The 26,450-nt window shown below is 42.8% G+C and overlaps 2 protein-coding genes across 5 annotated transcripts; one reads left to right on the top strand and one right to left on the bottom strand.

Annotated features, from left to right (window-relative positions):
- Window positions 1-1,878: 1,878 nt before the first annotated feature.
- On the bottom strand, window positions 1,879-20,589 carry micu3b (mitochondrial calcium uptake family, member 3b). 4 transcript variants are annotated; one of them, XM_062393814.1, is made up of 15 exons: window positions 20,224-20,589; window positions 18,293-18,440; window positions 15,846-15,877; window positions 15,534-15,612; window positions 12,836-12,883; window positions 12,666-12,748; window positions 12,505-12,576; window positions 11,160-11,201; window positions 9,307-9,402; window positions 8,650-8,735; window positions 8,300-8,471; window positions 6,771-6,879; window positions 5,283-5,440; window positions 4,619-4,687; window positions 1,879-3,034 (listed from the first exon to the last, which is right to left on the bottom strand). In XM_062393814.1, exons 1-14 carry the CDS (start codon window positions 20,482-20,484, stop codon window positions 4,619-4,621), a joined length of 1,455 nt encoding a protein of 484 aa, XP_062249798.1. In that variant the 5' UTR covers window positions 20,485-20,589; the 3' UTR covers window positions 1,879-3,034. The 4 variants fall into 4 exon arrangements, with proteins under 4 accessions (XP_062249798.1, XP_062249799.1, XP_062249801.1 ...); XM_062393815.1 differs by lacking the exon at window positions 11,160-11,201; XM_062393817.1 differs by lacking the exon at window positions 9,307-9,402.
- Window positions 20,590-20,885: 296 nt separating this feature from the next.
- Window positions 20,886-24,066, top strand: fgf20b (fibroblast growth factor 20b). Its single transcript, XM_062393819.1, has 3 exons — window positions 20,886-21,702; window positions 21,970-22,073; window positions 22,218-24,066. The coding sequence occupies exons 1-3, from the start codon at window positions 21,402-21,404 to the stop codon at window positions 22,461-22,463; spliced, it is 651 nt and encodes a 216-aa protein (XP_062249803.1). The 5' UTR covers window positions 20,886-21,401; the 3' UTR covers window positions 22,464-24,066.
- Window positions 24,067-26,450: the final 2,384 nt, after the last annotated feature.

The raw sequence follows: 26,450 nt of genomic DNA on the forward strand, positions 1-26,450 counted from the left end.
GTCCTCTTTACTTCTATCAATGTGATGTGACTGATTTAATCAGATTATTCCTATGTATATAATGTGGTTCCAGCAGGTGTCAGGGTTGGTGCTGACAGCATATGGCAGTGTGGGTGGAGGCCTGCAGGATCCACCTGCTTCTGCAACTTTCACACCCAACTGCACCTGCAGGAGCATTCTGCCGTCCTGCGGTACATCCTGCAGCCCTCCTGCAAGGCTGCAATCTGTAACCGTTGGTTGCTACCATCACATTTCCCTGAATCATTTCTGATGTTTGATTGAAAATATGTTTTAAATTTTCTGTTTGAATGTGAAAAAAAACGTTAAGATGGGATTTAACACCTGTTGTCTGTTGTTGCTTGCGTGGGCAGCATTCTGCAGCAATCTGACACCGTGCATCACAATGTGTCCATGTCAGTCTTTAGAGGAAGGACAAATGGGAGTCGCTTCAATGAACTGCTGAGAATAGGTGCAACTATAGTGACTTAAACCGACAACTGACCCCTGACATGCCAATGACAGTTTTAAATAGAAAATAAATAGGTGTCATCGACAACATAATGACTAAAAACAGCATTTAATACAAAACACAAATAGTTTAAAGACACCTAAAAGATGCTATATATGCAGTTCACACCTCTCTCACTTTTCACATTATTTATTGGAATTGTCCTGCGATTTTAAGTGTGACTGTCAGGTCTGAAATGAATCTAAATCTTTTCAAATTTATTTTCTGCACCACTGGCATGATTTTAAAATGTTCTGTAACCCTGTATAAAAATGCAAATCAGATGTATTTTTCAACATTATATAAAAACAAACTTTGTGTGGTGATGTGTGGGTGGAACGCTGCTGCAAACTGGATACACACATCACAGTGGAAGACACCTTAATGTTTTTTTAAAACTACTGAGCAACTACGTGCAACTACTGTCGGTGACCAAAACACACAATTTAATACAACTGACCTCTAAAATGAAAACAGGGTGGGGTGGATCTAATAAAAGACAATGCTAAATTGCATTGTGGGAGTTGCAAGATCCAGGTTCTTTGAATTTTCACCTACATCAGCGACAAATACAGCTCTGCTACCTCAGTTTTTACTGGAGTATCTATTTCAGGTGGTACACTGTTGTCTTATATCGCATGGATTGTTCAAATCAATAAAAGGGGGATCCTGTTTATCAAAACAGCAATGAATGGATATGTTGAGCAAACAGAGACGAGCATTCATTTTTCCTGTCACTTAGCTGAAAAAGCTCAGACACTTGCATAACTGAGGTTTTTATGTACAAAAGACAAAACAATTCTTAAATACTAAACCACACAATGTCTTGAAGTGATTATTCAAACAATTTAAAGCACCAGGTACTGCGACATGACTTAGATAAAAACTTTATCGCTACAAGTAAAAGGCATATTCACAGATAGATCTCCGAGTGGCCCGGTGCCCACTTTGGCCTAGAAAGAAAAGATGAAATAAAACTTTTCTTTCTATTCCAGGCCTCTGTTCCAGACTTCGTAAAGAAGCTTCTGTAGGTGCAGGCTCCGACTATACGACTGCAAATGATTACCCCACTGAATTAACCATTCCAAGATAAAAAAAGTCCCTGATTAGAGTCTCGAACACCCACACGGCCCCAGGTTCCTGATGATTAATACTGTTAATGATTCGCCTTCTGGTTAAGGATGAAACAGCTCATTTTATTCGACAGTGTTCCTGCCATCAGTCTGCGTTGGTTAAAAGGAAAGAAAAAGAGGTTTGTCTGTTGAGAGCCACTCACTTTATCAGCTGACTGGTGTGAAAGCAGCAACTGAACAAGCAGTTTTCAGCATGTGTGTCGTAGCAAGAGCAGAAAATAACAAGGAAGCCAAATATTTCATCTTGGATTTTATTGCGCCATGTCATCATAAATGCTTCAGCGCTGTAACATCAACCATTGAGGCCTAATCTAAAAGAATGACCTATGGAGAGAAGTTTCCAAAACTCTTCTAGAGGTAGACTAACTAATCAGAACATTCGACATTCGAACAGCAGAAATACAAATACATTGGTCTGTTTAATATTAGGGCCTGTAACATGTCGGTATCTTCAGTCTATTTCAGTACATGATTCCACCCAAAGCAAACACGGGAGCAGGGAACGACACTCATGAAGAATTCCTCAGCAACGCACAGTACAAGTGTAAAGAAGATCAAGTGTAAACTCTTCCTCACAGAGCTTAAAGGGAAGGTCAAGTTACTCCACTGCTCATTAAAACCAACACTAATTTAAGCTGAGTGTCCCGAGAGCGGAAACAAACATATGGCTTTGATAACTCTTTTTGCATATTCATAGAAGAGGTCATCCCTGCCAGTGGCATAAAAATAGCTCTAGTGTTTACTAGCCAAGAAATGATTAACGCTGTTAGCTGCCTGTAGTTAAAGAGTGGAAAACGCCACAGACGGGGTGCCTGCTTTCAGGCCTGCTGGCTCTGAGGGATTCCTGCACGATTTTTAGCTGCAGCGCTTAAGGAGGGGGGGGGGAGGAGGAGAGGGAGGAGGAGGATGAAGGGGGGAGGGAGGTGCTGCTGTCCTAAGATGATCTGAGCAGGGGGCTGCAGAGCCGACAAACAACGCACACTGGAAAAGCGGCAATACGATTTAAGGATAAGGGTTTAGATAAATATGTCAAATCTGTGCTAGAAATCTTACAACCAATAAATATATTTACATTTAGATAATTCAATAAATAGTTCTGAACAGGCAAACAGTGGTTAGGCATCCGTAACTAGTGCAATTTAGAGTCCTGCAGCACCACCAGTTCAATGGATGTTCTCATGATGGGTCACTTTTGTTTGTTTGAGCACTTGCAAGAGCTTCACATTAGCTCGACCACTTCCTGTTTGTGCAACATCCTGTGTATTTGAAAACTTCTAACTGAATGCATTAAGACGCTGTAGCATGCATGAACCCTTTTGCCTGATAAGAGACGAGGGAGGAGGCGGAGGTTCATTCCGTTTGTAAGACATGCTGCTGATGAAGGGATCTTCACCTGGTGACAGAACAGAGAGAAAAGGTGAAGTCGAGTGGGTTAGAATGTAAACCAACAGAGTGCTGTTGTTGGGAAGGAGGACTGGGCTGCATCATTTTTATCTCATCTAAACTAAAGTTGCAGGCATTTCTTTCTTATTTTAAACAGCAGAAGTTAGATAGAGAGGAAGTAGAGTGCGAAAAAACTCCCAGCACTTCTTGTTCGTAGCGATCAGTGAGTTCAGCAGCAGTTCTGCAGAAGTGCGAGAAAACAGTATCAATCTGCCAAATGAGAATCATCTGTCTAAAGAAGTTAGCAGGCTAGTTACATAATGGAGGAAATGCAATAGCTGCATCATAACAGAAGGAAAAGTTTAAGCCATTGGGAAAATCAGTGCTTTCCTTAGACAAAAAGTATCATACAAATATAAAAAAGCTCTTTACAGTGTGGAAAGAAAAATTATCCAATAAAAAACATCACAAAACCAGAACAGTCCGAGGATAAAGAGGTCAGAGGTCGTGAACACCATAGCAGGGGAGCATGATACAGACTATCAGCAGAAGCCTTTATAATCTCTAAAACTACAACTTTTATGTCATGTTCTGGTGAAGATTAAAGTAATTATATATAATGTGTTAATTACTATGCTGAGAGGTGCTGTTGTTTCTGAACAGAGAAAAACTAGACTCTCTACTAGAGAGTTATCGATACCAGCATCAGAAATTACATGGACATGGTGAATGAGGCATCAGCACACACATCTATGTACCAATCTGAACTAATCCCATGTCTATAAAGTATATTAATCCTCGCCAGATAAAACTGTTCTTTTTCCAGAAATTACTTCTTCTCCGCTTCTGCTAAACAGCAGTTACGCTTTACTGTCATTACTGTCATTTGGCTAAAATGTCAGTAATTTGGCTATTTTTAAATGAAGAAATTGTTGTGTATCACTAGCCCTATTTATTCACGCTCTTTTTCAGTTACGGCGGTCTAACTAGATATTGATAAAAGGTCTATAGCAGTCCCTCTCTGTGTCTGTTTGTTTTTAAAAGGTTTTAACCTGAGCCAGGTCAAACAACAATGAGAGCAATCATCACTTCTATACAGGATTAGTAGCAAACAACTCTTGAATTTGTGTATATATATATATATTTGCTTTGAGGCTATTTTATTTATTTTCTTACAAAATTCCCGGATTTCTCAAACAAGACATTTTCATGTTGCATTCTCATTCAGATCCAGTCCTTTCCCAAGTGTTACAAAGGCAAATTATGGAGCCTTGTGAAGAGAGGTGCATTTCCTTTGAAACATTTATACGGCTTTAGACTGCACTGCTCACTGCCCATGTATGCAGACTTAAGCTGGTATCTGGTGGCAGTTGATCAGGCGTTAATATTACAGTGTAACTTAATGCTCTGGGCCGAGGAGAGCGTGGTTCTCAAATCACATGTGAAAAGACTGACTGTATACTGCAGTATGTGTGGCTGGAAACTGTGTTAGAGAGTTTATGCTGCGTGTTCACGCCTCACACTGACATCATTCTTACATTTTTATTATTGTGTCATTAATAAGAGAAGGCTGACAGTGACAGAGGACTTTTACCTATTTGCCTGAAAGCTCCTTCTTCATGCAGGACTTGAAAGAGACGAACTTCTCCCCCACTCTAACACCCTGTGAGCATGTGTGTGTGTGTGAGACAGAGAGAAAGAAGGAGAAAGCTGATTAGACCATTTTCCTGATGTCCCACTAGGTGGCAGTATGATTTCACAAACATCACTAATCCCACACATTGAGGTGAGATGTGTTTCAGTAATAAAAAGTGGCAGCAGTGTAATTTAGACATGATGGCATGGAGGTGTTTAAGTGTACCATTACCTAAAGGAAAAAAAAGACATAAGTAGGGCCTACTTAAAGTTGTAATTAAACAGGAAACATGGTGTTTGTGTTGGTAATAGTTGCCTAAGCGGACCTAATTGTGTTAAAGCACCCTGTTTTGAAAATAAACATGCATTTCCGAGCTCAGCATAGAGCCACATTTGCCTGTTTGTCCTTCTTCAGATTATATGTGACGTGACTCTGCAGCCATGAGTCCATCTCTGAGCTCTTTTTGGAAACTCTACACAGATTACACATTGAGAAATAGCCGACAGAAAGAATGAGAACACGTCTGAGGCTGACGAGGGAGGAGGAGAGAAGGTCGAGCAGGTACTTCTCTCCTGCCTCCTTCGTTAAACCGTATAGATAAATGGTATTCATGCTGCCTCACCCCTTTGCCACGATGCAGCCGGTTCTTCATGACGCCGATGAACTCCTGGTGGCTCAGTTTGTCGTCGTGATCCTCGTCGAAAATTTTGAAGACGGTGTTGACCAAGTGGCGGGTCAGTTTGATGCCCGTGGCCACGTAGACAGCTCGGGTAAACTCCTCTGCAATATGACATTAAAAAACACACGATATAAGAATACTTTTTTAATCTCTCTGCTTGCAGGCAAAGGGTGAGCTTCACTCAGTTCATGGTAATCTTTGAGATGAAGTAGGAGGCCACTTTGAAACTCTGAGATTCTGAGCTGTGTCTCCTGAACCTACTGACATAAAGACAAAAGCAAAGCCGACCCGAGATGAATTTTCGTAAAAAAGACTGAGAGACGGACTGAGCTGCTTGATCAAAACAGAATTAAATCATAAAACCGTGGCTAAACTGGCTTTTTACAGGACGAGACATCACAGACACCAAATGTTGTTCCTGAGTGAATGGCAGCTTCTGAGATGTAAAACAACTTAAACGAATGAAGTGGCTCTTCATTGATCGGTGGAGGTCAGGAAGGTCAGTTCACTTGGAAGGACTCTGAGACTGTGAAAAGAAGTGCGTCATGTCCTCTCTGGCTCTGAAGGAGCTTTTCAAACCTCGACAAATGACCCTGATGATTTAATCAGATTCTTTTACACTCGACAAATAAATGATGAAAATAGATGCACCATACCACCGAGGAGTCAGCGCCCCTGTGGACGAAGCCAAGTCTATAAAAGAAATGGTTTCCATTTGGAGTGGAAGAATATGACTGTTACAGCCCTGACCTCTACCCCAATCCGACACCTACAGGAGGGACTGGAACAGAGACTGAACTCCAGGTTTTATTGTCCAACATCACTTGGTGCTCAAGGCTGAATGAGATCAAATCCTTCAAACCGCGTTTCAACATAAAAAAATGCTGTTTTTAGAGTATGTTCCACAAAGACAAGTGGGTGTAAAATACTGGTGTCCACATTACTTTGGCCATGTAGTTATAACATGTTATAATAACCAATAATTACTCAAAACTAAGAGCACAACCGTCCACTTAAATTCAATAAGCTGCACCAAACTACACACCCTCAGTCCCCCAACTGTGTCAGATCTTTTCATCGAGATCCATTAGTTATTTCCTAGGAAAACTATAGAAAAAGAAAAAAAATTTGCCTTATCTGGCAATGTTCTATGGCCAATTTGAATGTGATCATTCTTGGCCCATGTCCAGACCCCTTCATCAAGTGTCATGGAAATCTGCCCAGTAGTTTTCATGTTATAATGCACACCCTCCAACAATTCAACAAACAAAAAAATTGAAAAATGGAAATAACGAACAGGGTCTAAAACATAACCTCCTGAGTGGACGTAAAAAGTCTGCACCAAAGAGTGGGTCTCAATATGAGGAGAAAATAGTCAAACACTCAAACTATCCAATGACTTAAATGTATTTTTGCCCTGTTCGTCTTTACCTTGACCAATGGAGCGGTTGGCGAAGTTGTACATCTGCATGGCGATTTTAAAATCCTCCAGGTTGTTCAAGAACTGGAAGAAGGACCTGAACTCGTCAAAGGTGATTCCCTGCAGAGAGATAACAACATGAAAACTACGTCTTTATTGATGAAACATTAACCTTGTGAAATGTAAAGTGCCTCGTAAAGCAAAGGGTCGGAACATGTGTCAACACTCCAGCTCAGGATGGCTCTCCGATTCACACCATACATAATAATATGCTTGCTTTCATCCTGCGGGGGGGGGGGGGGGGATCCTTTATGTGTGTGTGTAGCCATCAGATAGATAACACACCCAAACACTTAAAAGTATACACTGCTGGATTTTCCCTGCGCAGTATGGACACGCCGGGCTGTCAGCAGTGGAGGGGGGCGTGGGAGGGGGGCGCTTTTGGGAAGAGGTCAGGCCATTTTGCAAACTTTTCTAAAGCAGATTAACCTGATACTTGCACAAACAAAAACAAAAAAGTGATGAATCCCCAAACATCTCAGGCCTGGCTGATGACTCCAACATGGAGCCCATTGATGTCCACTCAACCGTCCCACAGCTACCAGTTCCTCCTCCCGCCGGGGCCCCCGCTGAACAGGCGGCGCACACAGACGAACAAACGGAGTAATGACTAATCTGTGACGCTTTGCTGTTTGGACAAGGTGAGGGCCATAAAATATCTCTCTGCCTAATGATGAGACCCACTTGATTATCAATGGAGATCTAGCAACAGGCTCCTCGAGGAGGATGAGGAGGTGCTGGCGTCTTTTCACACGGGTCAGCGTGACGAGAGGAAGAACACATTACAGCTCAAAATGAGGATGCTTCACTCAACAGCTTATTCACACAGCGGTAAAGAAAAGAAACAGAGCAGTAAAATACTAATAAGCTACTATAGTATGTATATTTGAGTGTGTGTGTAGATATATATATATATATATATATAAGTAATTCTGTTTCTAGGTTTTACATCCATCTGTAGCAATATTAAGATTAATTCTTGTTAAAAAAAAACAGTGTCTTGCAATCATTTCATTAAAAAGATATCTGCTCTGTTTTCCCAAATTAATGAGATTATTCAGGAAAAAATTCAGCTCGTTTTGAATTAACAAAATAACGTAACTCGAAATATAATTGAGTTACTTTCCGTGCGTTAAAGCGAGCATGTTAAGCCTGTGTAGTTAGATTCCTTTTTATTTTGGTTTGGGTTAGAGACCTTGGAAGTTATTTGTGTCTTTTTATTTTGTTGGCTTTGTGCAGGCACCTCAGGACTTTGGGACTGTTCAGACAGAAAGTAGAAGGAATTTAAGTCAATCATCCCCTAAAATCACAAGGTGTGAGATTAACTGTGGACAGAGCCAGGCAAACTATTCTTCACACTTTATGTGTCATGAGGGGAGTGTGGGGAACCAAGGGGGTGTTTTGTGGCTTCAGTTTTGTGACGTTTTCTTGGATTACATCTAGAATCCCACAAAGGGAATCTGACGGAAAATCAGCGCACCTTTTCATCCGGCATGCTGTGTCGCACGTTCTCCAAGTACCCGCTGACGTCGGCCACGTTGGTGTAGCGTAGGAGGATCCGGGTGAAGTCTTCCTCGCTGATGGTGGGCATGCCTTTGGAGTAGGAGAGGAACTCGATCTCAAGCACCTCTGTCTGCAGGTTGTCCATGAACCTGGAGGAGCGAGACGGGCGGCAGCTGCTGAGCTCACATGCACAAAGGAACACTAACAAGACCACTGAGGGTTGAGCTGTTGGGAGGTTTTGCATGGTGTGAAAATTATATAGGAGAGAGAGAGAGTAGAATGTTCTCGGGGACATAATAATTAAAATCAAAAGGTTTCTCAACTCACTTGTAAAAATCTTCAAATTTCAATTCAGCTTTGCCTTTTTTCCCAAAGAAATGCACCAGCAGCGTCGTCTCTGTCTTCTCATCCACCTGACCAGAAGGACCAAACGTTAGCTGCCTCATTGACCCTCATAGCTTTAAATATCCACCTATATTGTGATTTGTAAAATAGCAACAACAATTCAAAATAATACAATGCACTATGCATTTTGTCTACATTTGCACAAAATCTCATCTCAGTTCCAGCAGCCGGGATACACTGTTGTGTCAGCTAAACATTAACAAAGACATTTATTTCAACCAGCTGAAACGTGAAGTAAAGATGTTAGTTAATAGCCAGATTGAGCTTTTCAATAATTACTCTGAGTTAATGGTTAATTTTCAAACAGTGGGCCAGCATTTCTCTCATTTCTTCATGGTACAAACATGCAGCGGATTTATTACACATGCTTCCCCCTGGGTTGCATATGGTGTTTTACATTAGAGGAGCTCAGTGAGATCTCCTGATAACAAGAAGACAGATGCACCAATCATGAGCATGTTCCACTGTGGTTACTAACAGTAAAGAGAGACACAGGGTAAAGAAGGAGATGCTGTGTAGTATTACTGTACAAGTGTAATATTCAAAGGTGAAGAGGCATCTTAGAAGCCGCTTCACTACCTCGGTGAGATCAGAAAATAGGACTTGACTTGTGCCACGTCTGAGAACATCCCACATGCCCCGGGCCTCCGCATGCTGACTCTCTTTTCTAAGAACCTGTGGCAGCAGTTGGAGCACAACTATTAGAAGACAATTGACATCTTGTTTACAGGACAAGGGGAATCGAAATGGATGGAAGGTAGAGTCAGGGTGAGGAGACGGAGACACATCAGCAGAGGACAGACAGACAGGTGAGCATGCAATCCACTGAGACAACAATCTGACATCCATCTTTCTGCTCAGAAAAACCGAGCAGAAACAGAGCGGGGCTGACACCAGTGTCTGTGAGGCCCGTCAGCCCTGACATGAGCCTGCTCTGCAGCCATGCATGCAGCCACTTGGCAGGACGACGAGCCAACACAGCTGACACATGTCCAAAGCATGCAGGTCGTCGCAAGATCTGAGGCGTGATTGCTGCCAGGTTCACAATGCATCTGAACCAACCAGTAAGGAAATGTTGTGAAAAAGATGCAGATATTAATTTGCTATTGGAATTTTCCTTTAGTCTTTTGTCCACGTCACATTCCCTGTCCCATTATTGTCTGGAACAATGAAGCCACTCGGTGCCATTTTCTCCCTGAGGTCACGCTCCTGCTCTGGGATTAACCAATCATCATTATTATTATTATTAGGGTTTACACTGCTCACTTCATCCTCTCAGCCGCCGTGGGTGTGATATACCTACAGCTACACTCAAACACAACTGTCAACAACACTTTGCTTGTAATTGCTTGCTTGGTGTCGACACTGCTGCGATAAAAAGATCACACACCATCTGTCATCAGAGAAACACTAGGATTCCTCACTCCCAGGTAAAAACCAACCCATGTTTATATCGCTTATTCAGTTTCGCTGCCTCGATGTCAAGTGTCGACACCACCTCAGTGAAAAGGGTCGACACGTGTTCTCATGTACTGCTTCGCTTGCTTTCACAATATCTATTTATCTATTCAAGTTTTCTTTTTATTTCTTCTCTCGAGCCCCGAGGGGAAATGTGAGAATGCTGATAAAACAGCTTTTCCTCTGAGCCTCGTAGCTTTTCACCAGAGAGGGGGAGATTTACGACATGATCCCACAGCTAATTACAGAACAACTCTTTAATGCACCACGCTCGGTCCCGTGAAAGGATCCGACACACTTGCAGGCAGGAGATAGCGGGGGAATGCCCAACCGCAGCACTGAAGACGTGCCTGTTGTGTGTTATTGAAAAAAAAAAAACTGACTTTTGAACTTGTTGCTGGTGAGCTACCTACAGTACGGTGGGAGGAATCAAAACAAAAGAGACACACCTTAAGGTACAGCGTTCAAACAGCGCACTGAAAAGGTGGCTCTCTCCCTGGGTTAGCTGTAGGCACCTCTCTGTGTGTGCTGAGTGCTCTTCCCACCGCTGCGTCTCCTCTCTGACGGGCACCTTCATGGTCAAACCCATCTCAAAAGGAAACCCGAGCCCAAATACCGCTCCTCAAGAAACTGTAAAAATAAAACATGGGGGTCCGGACGTTGTCAGTCTTCAGGTAAGTGGAATCGCTCTCCCGGCGCTGACAAAAGACGGGGGTACATAAATCATCTGCGCTGCGGCCCCCCCACACACAATTTGTCAGATAATGCTGAAGTAGTGATGCATTTCAATTTCACTGAACGGGAATGAGGCTGTGTGGCGTTAACAGCGACAAACACGGGAGGTGTCAGCCCCTGAGACATGTGTGTTCTTTCACCATGCAGAAACAATCTCAGGTTAGAGAGACCTCATGCCAGAAACACATGCAACAAGTAGAACAGTTCATTTTCCTCCAGGGAAAAAGAACAATACGCACAGTGTGCGGCTGGGATTTGCGTTGACCGTAAAGCTGCAGGAGCTGAAATGCAAAAAAAGAGAGAAGGTGTATGCATGACAGAAGATCCATTCATAAATCACAACGTATTGTAGAAGAGGAACATGGATCCAGATGAGTTTGTAATTTAAAGTCGTCAAGTTTAAACCAGGATTAAACCTCCTTGCCTTAAGCTTTCATGAATGCACCCAGTCTTCATCCTCAACTCGACTTCTTGCCAGGCATCATTATACTTCCAAATCTAGAGGACCCATTCTAATGATCTTTTTGATGGTTATACGGGCGTCAGATTAATTCAAGACCGTCCAGAGATGCTAACATTTTGTCCCTGCAGAGTAAGCTCCTCCATGTTGTGTTTGTGTGATAAGACCTCAAAGAGTCGCTCTTATCGCTCCATTCAGGTCTGCCTGTTTTCATCCACCTGCACGCGGCACAGGGCGGCCCTGCAGAGATGAAAGCCTCAGACATGTTTTACCCTGTATGACCACATTCACCCTACGCCCGTCTTCTTTCTAGGAAACCGCAAGTGTTGCTAAAAAAACCTACCACGTAGTCGTCTGCTTCAAATTCAACATTAAGGATGGATGTCTGCATTTGAGCAACTAAACAACATCATCACCTTATTAACTTGATATAGAAAAAAGATCTTATTTACAAATTTCAAGCAGACACAGAAAAACATGAGCATTCAAGACATGTTTCTGACTCTATTGCCTCTGCTTTGGTCTCCACCAGCTCCAGACACAAATACCTGCAGCTTAATCTATGAATTGCTCCACTGTGTTGAGCAGGTATCTCCCAATGAATGCAGATTAAAGGAAAAACAGATATCTGATGCTTTTTGATCGATGTGTTCCTCTTCAGCTCTCCACATGTGGGCAACCAAAGCCTGCTCAAACGTGACTGGACAAACTGGAAATGGAAACCAGAGGCCTTCCGGTCCCAGAATCTTGTCCCTCGTTTAAAGATTCTGCAAAGTCACGTGCAGAATCTGTTATAGGGAATCTTATAGAGATTTCCCTTAAACAGATACCTGCTCAACAGTTTTCCCTAAATCTCTATAATCCCTAAATCCCTAAATATGTTTGACTTTCTGCCCCTGCAAGTTGCTAACTTTGTCTCTGTTGATTTGAATTGAGCCTTTGGTTTGAATTTGTCAGAGCCTTTTATGCTTTGACAGTTCCTGCTGCTAGAAACAAAGATGATGACAAAACCTTGCAGAGTGGAAAACCAGAACAACAGAGCTGAAAGATGCTAGAAAGTTTCTTCAAGAACTTCAACATTACACACATTCATTTGGCCCATTGTAAAGTTCTGGAACTCATACCTTCTGGTCCAACCTTTGCACATCTTCACTCACTTCCTTTCTGTCCTTTTTCTTGCGGAAGATTTCTTCAAGCTGGGGTAAGGCCGACAAGTTATTATGTAGATGGTAACAAGTGATCAAATACATTTCAATATAACTAGTTATCAAGAATTGGCTCATACCACCAAGAACTCCATTTTGTCCACCATCTCATTCCCATCTGCATCGAACATGTTGAAAGCAATCCTGAAGCCTGCATGGGGCTCTGAGATCACACGCAAAAATCAATTTCAAAGTCACCCTTCATACACTGCTTGTAATATTTCAAAAGTGAGTTAAAATATTGACTTACTTGTTAAAATGCAGAGCAGGAAGAGGTACTCTGTGTAACTGATGACACCTGAACAAAAGAAGGAGAAACAAAAACCAAGATGTTCCCTTTTCCACACAAGACGGCATCAAATAGCATTAAGGACAAGCCGGTTACAGATGTTCAAAGTCAGGCGGCCGAGGTGAATAAGCCGTCCACAGAAACAGTGCACGCCTGCAGACAAGAGTAATCTCCTCGTTCTCACTGATAACATCTTAAAAGGTGCCTTCTCTTTCATGCTTGGTGTTCCTCTCACACAAACACAGGCTTTACAACTGAGCTGACCTATCTGGACACAAACCCAAACAAATTTGAAGCCCACGGCCTCTGATCGTGTTTGGGTAACAAGGTGTAATACATTCTCAAGTGATCTGTCACTGATTGAGAATGGCCGATTCGGGTTCTGTGTCCCATCCTCCAGCTCCCTTTGTTGTGGGACACGGAGAGGGGAAGAGTAAGTGTCGGGAGACATCTCAGCCGACTCGGGAGGCTTCTCCCCTCTGCCTCTGAAAGCATTCCCAAGCTTTTGTTTGCTCGGGGAAGATAGAGAATCCAGCTCAGATAGTTCTGGGTGAGTGCTCCGGGTGTTATGGGAAAATAATTCAGGTAGAGGCTTCGCTGCAGGGAGATATTTTCAGAAAGAGGAGCATTTAAGTGACAAAAAGAAAACTGGTGACAGAGGAGAGTTTTTTTTACTCTGTCTTACAATTCCTCTAGAGGCGGGAAGTATCCAGCTAATAGGACGATGTAAAAACCACTGGAACACATGTACAAGCTGAGGTGTGAAAAAGAGAATTAGTGCTGCGTGCCATTAGACAAAGTTCATCGAGAAATTCCCCCTGACAAAGTGCTCCATCTTCTCTTGCTGTTTGGCAGGTACGGCCTTATAATGACAACAGATCCCTGGCTTCAAAGCCTCTAAAGCTTAAATGGGTTGGGGAGGGTGAAAAAAACTTTTAAGATTCCAACCATGTCTCACCAATACCACACACCTTCACTCCTGGAGGGACACCCCCCCCCCCCCCTCCTCCTCCTCCTCCCTGCAGCTCAGCCTCTGAGCTCGAGTAGATGTTGTTAGACAATACAAAGAATTCCACAGAAACACTTCATACAGAGTGGCAGTCCCACAGATGTAATCCAATGCCATTCTTGGGCTTCATAATGTCCGCGGTGATCAGGGGGGTGGCCGGTGGGACATGTCTCAACATAGCTGGGTTCAAACAGCTCCCTCGCTCTCTAAAGCGACGCTTTGTTCGCAGATCAATCCCGTCCTTTTTCCCCCTGACAAAGCCGCAAAGTTTAACAGCAGGATTAAAGCCCCAAATCCCAGCGTTGGCACTTAGCTAAAGCAACAGAGGAGAGAGAGAGAGACAGAGCAGAGCAGTGAGATCTGATGCTCCGCTGGCTGGTCTGACACACCGAGCCGGAGTGTGCAGGCCCAGGTGGGGAAATTAAAAGAGACCTGTACGCTCACAACGACGACTTCACTTTCATTAGTTTGAACGGAGGTTTGCAGTCGAGGAGGCGGATAGTTTCACTGCCCGCATCAAGTTCAGTCAGATTCTCGGTTGAAACACAATCATCAAGACTTCCATTGTGCAGTGCTCAAAGACAGAGCCATCACAGATGTTAACTTGTTGTTTCTCTATGCTAATTTACTGGTATTTTAAAATTACTTGGGGGGAAGTTTTAAATGAAGCCAACTTTCTGCCTCTCTTGGGACTGCATATTATTAGATTTATTATATTTTTTAAATGCGCAAAAGTCGTCACAGACAGTATACAGAGACAGGTTGACTTCATTTTCAACAGCCTGAGGTGAGATCTCTTAATTGTTAATTTTGTCAGACCAAACCTAAAGATACTCAGTGAGCTGTCACACACAGCAAATACGATACATAAACAACTCCTGGATAATTTAATGGTGATGAAATGTATCATTATGCTTGAAAACAATTAAAGTTACCCAAACTATAAATACATTTCTCCAAAAAAAACACCCTCTGAAAGTTTTTCTGAAAGTTTTTATTATGCATGGTTCAATGCATAAAAGTAACAATTTGGGGAAAAGAAGCAAATAAACAACTGTCTACAACAACTTGTGGACTTTTCTTAAGGCTTGATTTTATGGCCCAATAACTTTTGATACATTTTTACTTTATTTACTAAATCTTTTGCTTCTTTTATTAATTATTGGGAAAATATAGAAGGTTAGATGCACCATTCCAAATAATTATTTCCAATTAATTTCAGTCATCAGTCATTTAACAATTCATATGACATTTGTCTATAAAAAAAAAAGATTTATGATTTATCTTTTTACTTAAATTTTTCCTTCAATTAGTACAAAATCATAAACTGTTCTTTACAGGAAACTTCCTTTTGTTACTTGATTTTTTTTATTAAAATATAAGGGAGGAACATCCTGTATATTTTAAATGGACTAGGCCTTCCCGCAAAGGTGACCTGGGAATAAATCTACCTCAGGCTGATGGAGAGATAAGATAGTATTTACAGCACACCCTCTCTGCTCTGCATCACACCAGGCTGACGTGCACAACAGGGCACACTGAGCAACACATGAAAGACCTAAATGTGACCGCCTTAAAAAATAAAAGGGCAATTACAAATATTTAAGGGATTTATGTAAACATCTCTTATACATCAAGCAGGTTCCTTACCTCCTTCACGAAGATTCCTAAACAAATTGGATGATCCTTTCCAAACAGCCGGAGTGTCAGCCAACATCTTGTCCAAATCCTGAGAGAGAAAAGGAAAATCCCTGATCACTCATTCATTTCTAAGTCCCGGGTTTCAACAACATAACACAGTGTTTGCTGACATTACAGGCAGCACAGAGGTAAAACACAGAATCTTCCCCAAGAGTATTTTATTAAAATTGAGTGTTTATTTAACTGCAGTAGCCTTTTCATTATAATATATCTTGTATTAATAGGAGTTGTAAACTGTAAAAAATAAAATAAAGAACTCACCTTTTTAGTAAGTGACCTCCAAGCTTTTCTACCTAAAGAAAAGACAGTTAATCGTTAGCAGCTGATGTCTTTGTGGGTTTTTAATTTCGATACTTTTATATATGTCGTGAAACAGACCTAGAAAACAAAAGTGAAAACCGGTGTTTACGTGGACAGCAACATAAGTTGCATATCTCGCTGGACACATTCCGATGGTCAATAAAGCAGCAGATAAGATGGACGCATTGTAAAAAACACCTGGCTGGGTAATCACATTGATAACGGTGACAATAACAGTCCATTGACGCATTTTAAAACCTGCCTATAAAGCTGGGATCATGATTTATATTTGATGGCTCGCTCCCCACAAAAATAAGGAAGGAGGGGTGTATGCAGATATGTATCTGATCTTTCAAGTAATGTTTCATACATTAATTATTTACATGACAGCACTTTAAGTTCTGACTTAATCCTTTCACTGCATCGGACTGTGCTCCTTCTGTTGAGTCTGGAATTAAAACCATCTCTGATGCATAACGTTCATGTCCAAGGTCATCCTAAATATCCCCAGGAATGGCAAAACTCTCTTTTACAACCACAATATAACCATAAAACACCATGATTACCATTTTGCAACACATTAGCCTTCACAACCAAGTGGATAATAACTGAAGAAGTGCTCCTCCACAAGTGCTGCTTGTTTTCCTTCCTCAATGTATGTTCAACACAACAATCACAACAAATCCTAATCAATCGCTCTCATCACAACGTCTCATCATCACGTTCATGAAATCCATGTTCAGTTGTTTGGTCTTTCTGGGTCCCTGCGAGTTTTAGTTGCCACATAAATGAGCCATAAAAGTGGGGTTGCTGGTAAAGATGTCTATCTTTATGCAGGTTATTATGACTGAGGCACTTCAAGCTGCAACTTATTGTCTGATGACACTTCCCAGGCCCTCAGCAACTAGACATGTTCCAGGAAACAACAGTGAGAGGCCTCTAAAACAAATCTGGAGTAATAGGAGGATGAAGGAGCGGGGGCATATCCCATGACTTGATGGAAGTGTAATTAAGCAAATGGCCGCCGACAAATAAAGCTGATTCCTCAGAGCTGCAAAGATTACGCAGGCTGAGTTACACCTGCAGTGCAGCACCTAGTTACAGTACAAGCAAAATAAAGAAAGTGAATCTTATAATGTGAGTGTGAGTGGTTGTTTGTCTCTATATATCAGCCCTGTGATGAAACCTGTCCAGGGTGTACCCCTCCTCTTGTCTGATGTCAACTGCCCCCAACCCATAACTCGTAAAGGATCAGCATGGATAGGACTCTGTTGCTACAACAGATGGAAAAATAATGAGTTGATAAATATATTTATCTTTTCTTTTTATTCGTTTTTAAGCAATTATAAATGTAATCTTTGTTGGTTGGTTTTGAACTTTGGAGATATTTCAAGACATCACACTGAAAACTCTATTATGCAATGTTTGTCTTAAGTAATTTAGTCATATTATGCATTTTCTACAGTATACTGTCACTTTTTACTATTTGATGGTGCAGAGTGATGTTACAAAACTTTGTGTTCATCCTACCTGGTTTGACTGCAGTGAAGATTTTACAGTCAATGTTTTTCATAACACAAAACTTGATTTGCTTTTTAACTGCATATGTGGCTTATATATATATGTTTGAATGATTTACTTAACTTATTTTTTCATACATAGGACAACGGCCATTTCAGGTGTCTGTTATGCAAACGACACAATCTACAGACCCAACTTTACGTCTTTTCAAAATAAAAGCTCTGTAGTGAAGCTCGATATAAAGCATTTCAGCTGCAAATCGAACCTTAGGCTTTTAATTTGTAGATAATTTGGTATAGAGTAAGTTGTTCTATTAATGTTGTTGTCATGAAAGAGATCAGCACCTGTGACTCTCTTGAATGTCTGTGTCAGCCCGAGATAATATATACAATGAAATCAACCAGATTTACAAAACGATCAGGAGGTAATGTTGACCTGCGGATACTGTAGTTCATCAGAGGACATAGAAGAAGGCAGTCGAGTCGTTCTGCAAACTAAAGGCACACGGCCCTGCCCCGACTGACTGGTCGACGGTTTATTCAAATTTTATTAAAAGTGAATGCACTGCATGTCCAATCACACCAAATTCAACACTGCCCTTCCCTGTGCCACTAAGAACACATACGCCAAGCGTGAAGCCATTAAAATAAATGGTTTGTGACATATAAACTCCCTATAAAGACAGTTTGGAGTTAGGTTGATAAATTATTTAAGCAAAGAATGAATTATCAGCTTAACAAATGACTTAATATGAATTGACCTGTGTGACCTGATATAGCAGCTGTTAATAGGTTATAAATAATATAAGGAATTGTTGATGTCTCAGTCCTCAGTTAAAGAACCTGCTGTGTGAGTTTAATGTTTTTGAGTATCAGGAGCACACTCACCTTTAGGTTCACTCAGAGTGACAGATTCAATGAAGTTGAGTGGAGTCATGTAGAGCTGGCCGTCATACTCCACTGAACTGAACAGACGAAATCTGTTTTCAGAGGACGACATGTACACATCTCCAACATCCAGACCGTAGCTCTTGGCCTGTGAACACACACACACACACACACACACACACACACACACAAACACACACACACACACACACACACACAAACACACACACACACTGTTCTGAAATATAGCAAATCATATCAACAGTGATAATACTGTCTGAAAGATGCTTTTCATGAAATCCATGAAAGCTTTTCTTGTCACGAAAAGCCGCTCACTCACATGGGACAACAAAGAGACCCATGCTTTAATTCAGTAATGGGGCGCATGTTATGTCAGCCTTATTTTTCATCCCCGTTCACCAGATAATGTCCCTACAACGGTTCAGATAAGGAGGCTAGATTGGTGAGGACAGAGTGGATCTCTCCGTCAGGTGGCGTGGTGCCAGGTCCACTGGGCACCGAGCAAACACCCAGGGAATGTGTGCCCCCCTCTGCTTAACCATTAAACCCCCTCTAACCACCCCCACCTCTCATCAAATGTCCTTCCGCCAAGCCCCAGTGTCCAGTTTCCTGCGTCCCTGAATTCCTGCTGCCTGTGGACACCAGTCAAGTTTACCCTCCTCCTCGTCCTACCTGCAGATATCGCAAACGGAATCTCCTGTAGCTACAGAGGCGGACAAGCCAGGTCTTATTTACATGTTTGTTTATTGTGATCTGTGAAAGTCATGTCAATGTTGTCAACACATGTCACACGAAGTGCTGTTGTACTGGCTAATAGAGCCAACTACACATTGAACAGGGAAGACAGAATAAGTAAAACAAATCTCCTTGTTTCCTGGCAATGTTGTCATGACTTGGATTAATCTGTCAGTTAATGAGAAAGTGCAGATGACAGGTTCCTAAACTCCACAGATGTATTTTCCAACATTGTGTTTTGTCATAATGTTGCTCAATCTTCTCTGCATCGTGAAGTTTGATGACACTGATTAACCAATAAACTCAAACATACCCATCTCATTATAAACTTGTGGCTGGATTTGTGAAACATTTAACCTCATCACCTTGTTAGCAGTTGATTGAAGATAGGGTAGGTAATCCAGGAAAAGTTAGCAATAGCAGGCTACACTTTGAAAATATACACACCAATTCATTCCACCCCCTCCCATCGGCCTTTTCCCTTCTGGCTTAGTTTTAGTTATACAACATAATTAATCTCAGGGGACATTTGTCTGTTTTGTCCACAGCTGTAGCTCCATGAAGTTGCCAAAAATAATGACAACTTTAGAAATAACATCATGTATTATGACCTCGCAAATGACCATGTTGCTAATCTTAATTAATCAATAATGAATTGCTCTCTGATGTAGTGGCGACACAAATTCACACTAAAAGCTCCAGGTCACTGCTTTTGCATTAGACCACACTCAACCTAATCCTGTCCACCTCATCAAGAACATAAAAACTCTATACTATATATATTCTCTCTTCATTTCATAAGTAGTATGTAATAGTTCTGAAGCTAAAGCAGGCGAAACTGTTAATAATGGTAGCCATCACTAAGTCGCGTGATAGGAGATGCCTTGGGTCGTTTTGCCATTTCAGCACCAAAGGTCGTGGATAGCTCCTGATAGTGACCTCATCTTTATTATTAATAACATGCATATGTATATCACTGTTATCTTTGTAGCTGTACGTGCGTAAAGACGTGAGAGAGGAGAATGACCGGAAATGCAGTTTCTCTCTGGTCATCAGCGTTGTGTTCCTACACGGAAACCGAAACTCACATAGAGATTTATGCAGTTTTTACACGATTGCTGACAAAACGGTGTTGTCACCAAAGCTCCACTGCTGGATAGTTTGCTCCAATGTACCTTGTCGGTGGCAGAAACTGACGGCAGCAGCAGATGCGAGAGTCGAGCCTCGACGCGGCTCCCCAGTCCGGAGCGTCTACCGACCACCGGGCCCCGATAGTAATAACAATAATAATAATAAGAACAAGCAGCTCCGGTGACGCACGCTCCAGCCGCGATCACTTTTAGCGCCTTGGCCGCAGGAGAGGAGGGCTGCTGCCGCCGCGCTGCTGTTCCGGAGCCGGTGGTGAATGAAGGGATCAGCCTGCGCAGGGCAGCCATGTCTGTTTACAGGGTTACACAAACCCACACACACACACACACACACACACACACACACACAGTGCAGAGAGCTCGCGAGAAACGCCGTGGGTATAGCTCTGCTATTCCAAGACGCTCCAGGATTAAAGGGCGTCACATTCATGAGAGTGCATGAAGGAAATATTGGATTATTTGTTAATGTCTTAATTATAAAATCATGTCTCATCACTGCTTTTTATTTAAGGTTTCACACATTTACTATGAGGAGGTTTAGAAGTCAGAGCTCAGAGGTGGAAGACCCCATGCAGCCCCACCGTCGGCCCTCTCTCTCTCTCTCTCTCTCTCTCTCTCTCTCTTCTCACAGGGGAGACACGAGAGGAGAGAGAGAGAGAGAGAGAGAGAGAGAGAGAGAGAGAGAGAGAGAGAGAGGAAAAATCCCTGCCAGGGCACGTCTGAACTGTGACTGCCCCGCCCATTACTAGTCCTGTGGTTCTGCACCTGCCTCACCACCCCTGCCACTTTGAGCGCAAAACCTCCCCGGAGCTGCTTCACCTGCACTGCAGCGTTTCTCCAGCCCGCACCGCTCCATCCGCCTCTGCTGCAGGGGCCGAGGCATCACCGTCCACTGCTGCACAGGTAATGCAACATGAGGAGCAACCGCACCTCCAGCTGATGAAGAAGACGCAGCGGTAGAGAAGGAGGAAGAACAGGGGGAGAAATCGGTGCAAGAACCCGGTGAGTGTTTCATGCTGGATAAGAGGAGGAGAGGAAGCGCGTGCGTCCACGCGTCCTTGCACCACGGGGTCGTGAGCTCAGTAACGCAGGAGGTGGACGGAAACATGCACTATAAGTGACAGTAGGAAGCAGGTAGCCTACTAAACAAGAGCACGCACCCTCCGGACCTCCTCAGTGAACTTTACCCGCTGAGCTCTGACGCGATGGGTGCTGCCGCCGCTTCTGCTCCTGCTCTGGGGGAAGTTGGAGGCGTCTTGCACGGAATCGACGGTGTCGCACACGTCGGGTCCCATTTCTTCCTGAGCCCTCTGGGGGACAGTCCCACGCTGCTGCTGGGGGATCACCTGGTACCCGGGGACAGGCTCTCCCGGAGCACCGCAGCGGATTTAACGCACCTCAAAGGGATCCTGAGGAGGAGACAGTTGTACTGCAGGACTGGGTTTCACCTAGAAATGCTTCCGGATGGCACAGTACAGGGGACGAGGAAGGACCACAGTCGTTTTGGTAAAGATCAATTTTTTATTATGGAAATATAAATAAATTAAGTAAAGTATTATAAAGTAGGCAGCAGCTATAATAAAACAAATGATGTAGTTATAGAAATAATCATCGGAAAGGAATGAGTAAATAACACTTTTTGATTAACAAAGACTCTAATGCTTTTTATTGAAATGTATTAATTTTGCTTTAATCTGCTGAATCCGGATTAGTGATCATTTTCTTTCATCTTCCACATATTGTGTACAGAACAACTGTGTTATTCTTCTCCAGGTATTTTGGAATTCATAAGTCTTGCTGTTGGGTTGATAAGCATTAGAGGGGTGGACAGCGGACTCTACCTAGGCATGAACAACAAAGGAGAGCTGTATGGTTCTGTAAGTATCACCTTTGATTATTCACATCACATTTCTGTCCTTGGGATGACACCAGGCCTCTCCCTTGTGGAGGATTTGATTTCTCAGGAAGATGTCTCTTAAGAAACGATGACATGTGTCGTGTGTTGCTTCCTTTGTTTTCAGGATAAGCTCTCGGCCGAATGTGTCTTCAGGGAGCAGTTTGAGGAGAACTGGTACAACACATACTCCTCCAACCTCTACAAGCACGGAGACAAAGGGACGCGTTATTTTGTGGCATTAAACAAAGATGGGACACCAAGGGATGGGACTAAATCCAGGCGACACCAGAAATTTACCCACTTCCTGCCCAGGCCCGTGGACCCTGACCGTGTACCGGAGCTGTACAGAGACATCCTGGGGCACAGCTGAGACCTGCAGGGGAGGCCTGGTGCAGATCAGGAATAGCTGCTGAAAACCCTCGCAGGCAGGGAGCAGAGAAGAGAGAGAGGGACGCAGGAGGGGATGATGCCTGGGCAAGCTGGTGGACAGCAGCCTGGCCGGCAGGGGATGAAGGTACCGGGGGCCTCTTGTAGGAATGCACGGGCCATCTCTCAGCAGCCAGGACGACAGGTTAGAATGTCTGCACGCTTGGCATGAGGGGGGTCATTTGTTTCGGGGGCCGGACGACCCTCACAAGTACCTGCGCGGAATAGGAAACGGAGCTGGATGGTCAGTGAGCATCTCCTCTGTCGTGTGTCGGACAGAGACGTCAGTCAGTCCATGTGTCATCTGTGGGAATCTGCAGCATCACCACCTGGTACTTTTCATTTGGTTGCTGCTTCAGAGAGCCACATTTTGTTCAGAAGGACTTTGAAGGAATTCTGTTTTGTTTTTCTTACCTGTGTCTAGACCTGTTTAAACAGAGCAAAGTGTAACAATTTATTTATTCCTTTTTAGATACATATATTTATGTTATATATTTATTTATTTGAGAATATATTTTTACAGTATGCGAAATAGAGAAACCACTAGAAATTGTATTGACTATATAAAGACTGAGACACTGTACCATTAAGTCTTTTATTTTGAAAAAAATCATCCAGTGATGTACTGTAATATGACCAAAAATATGAAACATAGCAAAATATCGAATACACCCCCAATTTTGAAATGTATTATATCACAATAAGATAACTGTGAATCAAATTTTAAGGAAATTCTTTGTCTTTTTGACAGTGATTACAACCAAACTACTGTTACTTGTGTTTTAAGCAGAATCTGAAGTTGACGTACTGACAATTCAAATAATAAATTGCTCAAAATGTGACTAAAAAGCCTTTTTGTCAGCCTGTATGATTAGAAGGGACTTTGTTATAGGCTCATTTTAACAACTTTTGACTTTTAACAGCGCAATATTTGAAAAAGATGTTTACTTTACTCGTAGCCTTCGTCTCTTAGAGTTTAAACGTATAAACCTGCTTATGAGATCAATGTTGTCTTTCTTTATGGACATCATTATGCCGAGGGACGAGTCGTAGACCCGATGCACGCATAAAACTTCAAAGTGTCCCCTCCTGAATGCTGCGAGGCTGCACAGTGACACGATCAGGACCAAATAAAACCTGACCTTTTGCTCAGGCCCTGCAGCTTTAGCAGCTGTATAAAACTGGAGGTCAGAGCGATAAGGATTAAGTAACCTCTGCTGACAGTTTGAGGATTGCAGACTTGTTGAAAAGTCTTATTAAACAGTGGAATGCAAAGGTGGCCAAGGCATCTTTAAATCTACAAGTGCACTGCCTGTTCTAAACCTGCCGGTGGGGAATGGGCTGTTTGTTTGGACTGTGTTAATGCCCCGGAGCAACTTCAGAATTATTCTTTTCCACTAGTGAGTCCTCCTCAAACAGTCCTACAATATATCGTCATTTGCATAGTGAAGTTAGAAAACTTTGCGTTCATTATATCTGGTTTATCTGCAATGAAGAAAATTTATAGTCGATGTTTTTAATAAGATGAAACTGAATTTGCTGTATTACTGTTCACCTGAATGTTTTTTATATAAGTTTCATTGATATACTGAACTGCTGTTATTTCAATCTTCAGATCCAAGTTCACTTATTTTCAAAATAAAAGCTCTCAGGTCGATATAAAGCATTACGGCATCAAAATGAACAGTGTTCTTTTACTTTGCAGACCAACTGCAATAGAGGAAGTGATTGCTGTCATGACGGAGGTCACCAGCCGCGACACTTGTGATTGCCTCTGTCTGTTCGATATGATGAATTAAAAAGTTTTCAAAATTATCTTGCACTGATTTTGACCGGCGGTTTGACCAAGTTGCCAACCACTGCTGTAGTCTACCCAAAGACTTAGAAGAAGAAATGTTCAACTCTGCATGGCCCCCACTGAGTGTTACAGGGCTCTGTTTGCCTCCTCATTACATTTTTATTAATATAGGACGTATTCATGTTATTGCATGTTCAAATCTCACCAAATTTTACAATGCACCTTCTATGGCTGTTAATACTGCACATATCAAGTGTGAAGGCGATAAGGTGAAGAGTTCATGAAATATACGTTCAACATACAGACAGATGTTTGTGGAATTCATAGGTAGATGAGTCTTATTCTGTTATTACATTTCCAGGCTTTTGTCCGATTGTTCAATAGAACGGTTGTTTTAATGTAGGAGACACAAAGCCGCTGAATTTGATATGTATTTTCCAAAAGCCACTATCTCATGTGTCTGTGCACAGTTTCCTCCACGGTTGGGAGCAGATCTGTGTTGAAGCATGAAGGCTGCAGCCTGTGATCTTGGCTGGTGTGTGTGATGGTGAGCCAGTTGGGGGCTGTCTCGATACGGGGAGTCAACCCTGCTGCCAACTCTCTCCCCGTCTGCAGCACGATAGGTCGGGACTTTCCCACCTGCACACCTTGAACATAAACTCGCTTCTGTCGTCGATTAATGAAAGCATCCCAGAGTGTATCAAAACCTGCGCGCACATGGACATCCCCTGTCCACTAGGCAAACAACGCAAGCCTATTACGACATGAAAAAGGTTCTGATGTTTGTTTGTTTTTAAAAGATACTGTCACTGCTCGTCTTTCTTTAGCTTCTCAGGAAAGTTAACGAGCATGAAAGTGACGGACGGGGTGTGCTTCATTCCTGTCTCGTCCCATCTCTCCAAAGTAAAGAATGTGTTGCCATAATAGATTTAAGGTTTTTCTTTTTTTTTTTTGCAATACTTCTTAAAAGACTAAAGTTTCATCCTCATTGCCTTTGTGGACATGAAAAGCCGACTTTGTGCGGTTAAGGAGTGTAACCTCCTCAGCTCCCCCCTTGACATTTTCAAGGTCATGTCTCTAAACACACTGGAAATCCTGGCCTGTGATACCTGATGCCCAGAAGTGCTCTTTGGCACTTGTTTAACCGAAGTTTTTTTGTCCACCGGGCCCTCAGACACACGCTTTTGTTCCAGCTACCCAGTGTCCTCCAGGTGGTCTGCGGCCCTTTGCTGAAAACACTTAAACCCCTCATCCGAACCCACTCTGGAGGGCCGTCTGACACGTTTAATGGACACTCCCTGACTTTCACCACCTCCTGAGCAGCAGCAGCAACCATAAAGGGCTCTCGAGGAAACCCAATCAAGTGTGTGTGTGTGTCTGTCTGTGTGTGTGTGTGTCTGTGTGTCTGTGTGTGGCATTGGTCCACGGGCAGGTGTGGAAGTCACTGATCTTCCATGTCTATCCTCACAGTCCAGTCAGACAGCGCAGGTGTTCCCTCAGCTCACACACTCTGATCTCAGGCCTGCTGTTTGTCAGCTGGGGATGTAACTTAGCAGCAGGAGGAGGACGAGGAGGAGGAGGGTGGAAATGCAGCCGGCTTTGTTGTCTGCCCCCAATTATCAGAGAGCATAATTTCTATATTTAGAAGGCTGCATCGCAGAAGACGAGGGAGGTGCCGAAGAGCTCACCTGTTGCTCTAAAGCTGTGGCCACTTCTAAGAGGGTGTTTGCGCAGGGATGGTGCCTGCAGCTTTGTGTCATCTGAATCCTGCAACTATTGATTTCAGGCTCTTTGTTGTTTGTATATTCCTTAGTAAATTGCCGTGCGCACAAATTATGAGCTGCCTGTGTGTTTACGGGGATTACGGCAGAAGTGTAAGTATAGCGTTATCCACTTGATACTTTTGGGCTTCATCTGAGTCCAGAGAGAGAGCGGGAGAGAGAGATGGGACGAATCTGCAGCCAGTGGTCTCAAATATCATCCATTCATCTAGTCTTCCACTCATCCATCCATCCATCATCCATGTTTTGTGGCCAAATAGTCTTTCACACCTGATGCATTGGACTGGTTTGAGTTCAATCATTTTTAGTGTCATAGCTAAGAGGAGTTTGTGGTGCGCTCTCCACAAGCAGC

This window comes from Platichthys flesus, chromosome 8 (assembly GCF_949316205.1).
Source record: "Platichthys flesus chromosome 8, fPlaFle2.1, whole genome shotgun sequence".
Lineage (NCBI taxonomy): Eukaryota > Metazoa > Chordata > Actinopteri > Pleuronectiformes > Pleuronectidae > Platichthys > Platichthys flesus.